This window comes from Rhincodon typus, chromosome 36 (assembly GCF_021869965.1).
Source record: "Rhincodon typus isolate 14 chromosome 36, sRhiTyp1.1, whole genome shotgun sequence".
Taxonomy (NCBI): domain Eukaryota; kingdom Metazoa; phylum Chordata; class Chondrichthyes; order Orectolobiformes; family Rhincodontidae; genus Rhincodon; species Rhincodon typus.
The window spans coordinates 11,198,188-11,202,216 of NC_063367.1; the positions used below are offsets into that span (position 1 = coordinate 11,198,188).

At 45.1% G+C, this 4,029-nt stretch overlaps 1 protein-coding gene across 1 annotated transcript in view; it reads right to left on the reverse strand.

Annotated features, from left to right (window-relative positions):
* The window catches only part of insyn1 (inhibitory synaptic factor 1), a 5,287-nt gene extending 1,973 nt beyond the window's left edge, over positions 1 to 3,314 (reverse strand). Inside the window, exons 1-2 of the mRNA XM_020519522.2 lie at positions 3,011 to 3,314; positions 1,708 to 2,460 (exon numbers count right to left, since the gene is read on the reverse strand). Of these exons, the coding sequence (XP_020375111.1) occupies positions 1,708 to 1,860 (153 nt within the window). The 5' untranslated portion in view covers positions 1,861 to 2,460; positions 3,011 to 3,314. The remainder of the gene's footprint in view (positions 1 to 1,707; positions 2,461 to 3,010) is intronic.
* Between the last annotated feature and the right edge of the window lie 715 nt (positions 3,315 to 4,029).

Here is a 4,029-nt window from a genome sequence, read left to right on the forward strand (position 1 = left end):
CCTCTGTTTCTCCCTATTTTCCCACTCTATCTCTCCCTGTCTGTTTCTCTCTCTCTATTTCCCCATCTGTTTCTCTGCCACACTGTTTCTCTCCCTGTTTCTCCCTCTTTATCTCTCTCTGTTTTTCTCCCACTCTATTTCTCCCTCTCCATCACTCTCCCACTAGCAATCTTAGTCACTAATGGCAACTGGCTCACCACAAGAAGCTGTACGGTATATTTTTTGACAGGACTTCAACAGACAAATTTCAGTCAATCGGGATTAATTTAGGACTGGGGGACATTTGCAAATGCATCCAGGCATGGTTAGAAACAGCTCGGAGACTGGGTGACCAGAAATCCGCTCTCGAGTCCTTGGATTAACTGAGATAGATCATATAACAACAAACACTTGATTAAAGCAAAGGCAAGAGTCTCGCTGCGACAGATAGATATAAAAAAGCAACAAAATAAAATCCGGAACTAGCAAATACAATCATGAAGAGGTAGCAGGTCAAGAATTGTGTTACATTGCAATAGCTATTAACGAAGTGGTTTGAGATTACATGTGGGTCATTAGTTATTATGTGAGGAGCACGTGTCTTTGAAGGACAGATCATAGCTAGGAATGTGTTTCTCTGCGAGGCTGTTGTTGAGAATGTTTGGCCAATATTTGCAGGGTGTTGTCAGACGGGTGGAGGAAGAGGAGGGAGAGGTGCACAGACTGCCAAGGAATCTGCTGTCCAGCTCTTTCTACCCAGAATCTGCATAAGCAACGTCGAAGAGGTATGCACAATCCGGAACATCTCTGCAAAAAGCCTTGCAACTTTACACTCCTCTGTTCTTCAGTAGGCAGCAGTGCGATGGGATGGGCAAAGTTTAAACAGTGCAAGCCGAAGGTTGTCGTGGCGGGGTGGGGGGAGGGGGGAACCGTGATCGCTTTCTCTCTCCTTCCTTTGCAAATCTCAGCTTAGTCTACGTTCAGATCCTTTTGGTACACGTTTGCAATGTTAAAACTGTATCATATGCGTTTCTAAACAAAAATAACAGCAGCCTCTGTGAGAATGCAAAGGATTAAAATAAATTCAAGGAAGAGAGGACGACTTCCTTCAATACCGAACGGGGGAAGATCTGGGAGTTAGTCACAATGAATGTTAAAATTGCTTGGCATCTTCCAAAACTAAAAGCAGCCTCTGTGAGAATGCAAATAGTTAAAAATAAATGTGAAGAAGTGGGGCACGATTCTCTTGAATTCCAAACAGGGGACAGTCTGGGAGTTAGTCAAGATAAATGTTGAAATTGCATCGCATGGTATTAGAACTACAAACAGCCTCTCGGAGGATGCAAAGAATCAAAATTAATGCAAGAAAGAGATCACGATTTTCTTGAATACCAAATTGGGGACTGTCTAAGAGTTAGTCACAACAAATGTTGAAATTGCGTGGCATATTTTAAAACTAAAAGCAGCCTCTGTGAGAATGCAAAATGGTTAAAATAAATGCAAGGAAGGGAGCACGATTTTCTTGTATGCAAAGCTGGGAACGGTCAGGGAGTTAGTCATAACCAATGCTAAAATTGCACGGGCTTCATTAAAATTAAGAACAGCTTCTGTGAGAAGGCAAAGCATTAAAATAAATGCAAGGGGGGGGCGAATTTCTTGAATTCCAAACAGGGGACGGTCTGGGAGTTGGTCAAAAGAGAGAGAGCAAGGGAACAAAACCAGCCTTACCTCCTTCAGCTCCTTCGCCACTTCCTTCAGCTCCTGGAGGATAACTTCGAGCTGGTCGATGACCATTTTCATGCGGTTCCGGATCAGCTCCTTGGCCGGGGTCTGCGCTACCTTGTCACTGAAGTGCCTGGGAGAACTGTCTCTGGTTGACATTATTCAGAGAGCTGGCAAACGGCGGTTCTCGCCACCCATGCTCCTGGCCGCTTCCCTGGTTGATTCTCCGCGGAACTGGCCGTGGCTGACACAGGGGAAGAGGATCCACCATCTTCACACCAACGCCAGGAGCAAAACCTTGCCCAGGGATCTCTCTCTTGTCTTTTATTTACATGGCACAAACCTGGACGGTGGTGAATGGACTGTGGGTTGGGATTGGATTGTTAAGGAGAGAGAAAGGGGGAAAATCACACAAGTTTGCACCGATTTTGTTCCTTTCTCTGCACAGTCACTCAAAACATTCACTCGAAGAGAACGTTCAGTTTGCTCTCTCTCCGCAGATGTTTGCTGAATTTCTCTAGCGCCTCTCCTCTGCTTTCTGTTCTGTTTCAGGTCTCCAGCATCCGCAGTTCTCTCTGTTTATGTTTTTTTTTCCCCCCTCTGTCTGTGTGTGTCTTTATTTACAAGGTGCCCCTTCCCGAGCTTGAAGCTTGCTCTTCATCTGCAAGGACAGCCCCGGAAAACTTTGCTCCTCGCAATCGGTGCTGAGGCTCGAATCTGACATCCTGGCTGGTTCGACGTCTCTGTCTCTTGGTTGCCCTAGGTCCAGAAAGAACAAACCCTTCCTTTAATATTAATCCTCCTCGTAACACTGGTACACATCCACCTTCCCACCCCCCCAATCCCAATCACCCCTGGGGAGAGAGGAAGGGAGATATTTTAAAAAAATAAAGATACGTTCATCAAACAAGTATCCGAAATGTACAGGGGACATGCAATCCTAACTTTCCAGCTGCAAACTGGAGGTTGCTGCTGGGGAAAGGAGGTGGTGAATTCACTTCCAATAGCGGAATGCAAGCAGACCAGAATGAGCTAAGCGTTCTAAAAGCAAGCCCTCCCCATCTCTCAATTTATGTTTTATTTTTGAGAAAAAAAGTCAAATTAATTGTCAAACATCTGCTGATTTGAGCCAGAAGGATGAGCAGAGACACTCATTTCTAATGGGGAGGAGTTGTGCAATCATTGTTAAATATTTGAATGCAATATTAAAAATGCATACATAGTGTTTTCAGTACAGAATCCAGCATCTGCAGTAATCTGTTCCTAGCGGGGTTTTGTCTCTCTCTCACAACATCTTAAGCGTGCTTACCTCGCTCCATTTTTTTTTTACCCAGCTCTTTGGAATTCCCGATCAGGAGCAGAAAAGACAGAGGTGGTCATTGCGGATTTGCTTTATTGCAGCCTGTCTTCAAGCTGCTCCAAAAACAAAACGCCGCCGCCGTTTCAACGGCCTGGCTCCCCCGTTGCTGTCTGCGTCAGATTACTCACAGCAACTCGAGCTGATTAAATCCGTTCGGAAGGCACGACTCTCCAGGAGAGAGAGAAGAAAAAAAGGGACGCTTCACCGTCGCCAAATTACGTTGCATTTGGAAAATAAACTCCAATAATTTATATCGTACCACTACACCTAGTGCCTGCCTGAGCCAAGACTGAGCAGCAATATCGCGTGGACTGCTCTTTGACTGCCAACGCAATGTTAAAGGCAACAGCTTACACAGAGGAACAGAGAAAATTAAATATCATTTTTTTTCCTTAAAATTAAAAACACGACGGGTTTTCAAATTGCGCCCGGGAAACTTCACAGCTACCCAATTGATTTGGTGTTTATAGAGTTGCAACTTTTTTTAATGTTTTGCAATAGATTCACCCCCATCCCAACACGTATCCTAGTTCACTTCAATAAGCGGGAGGGCATTGTCACATTGGAGGTTCTCATTGTAACTGTTTCGTTTAGAACCTCTTTCATCAGTGCAGTCAAATGCATCGAATCAGTGGGAACCCTGCAGTGATTACCCTTTCCTATCTAGTCGCCGTTTCTTTGGTATCTCAGCGATTTCGCTCTCACATCGACCACTAGAGGGACTGACGCCTTGTCTTTAAGACTCAAAGCGCCTGGTTCCTGCATGGCCAGCGTCTGCTGGGAGACAGGCTCTGAAAGAAGGCTGGTGGTTGGGTTAGAGTGAAACAAAAGAGTCCTTATCCTGTCGCTGAGAGCCTGGGCTCTTTTTTCCAACTGGAAATACTTCAGCAAGGCGACAAAGAGCTTAAGAACGCTCCTACAGCCCCCAAATAGATCCATTTAGATCTTTTGAGAAAGCAGGCTAGATT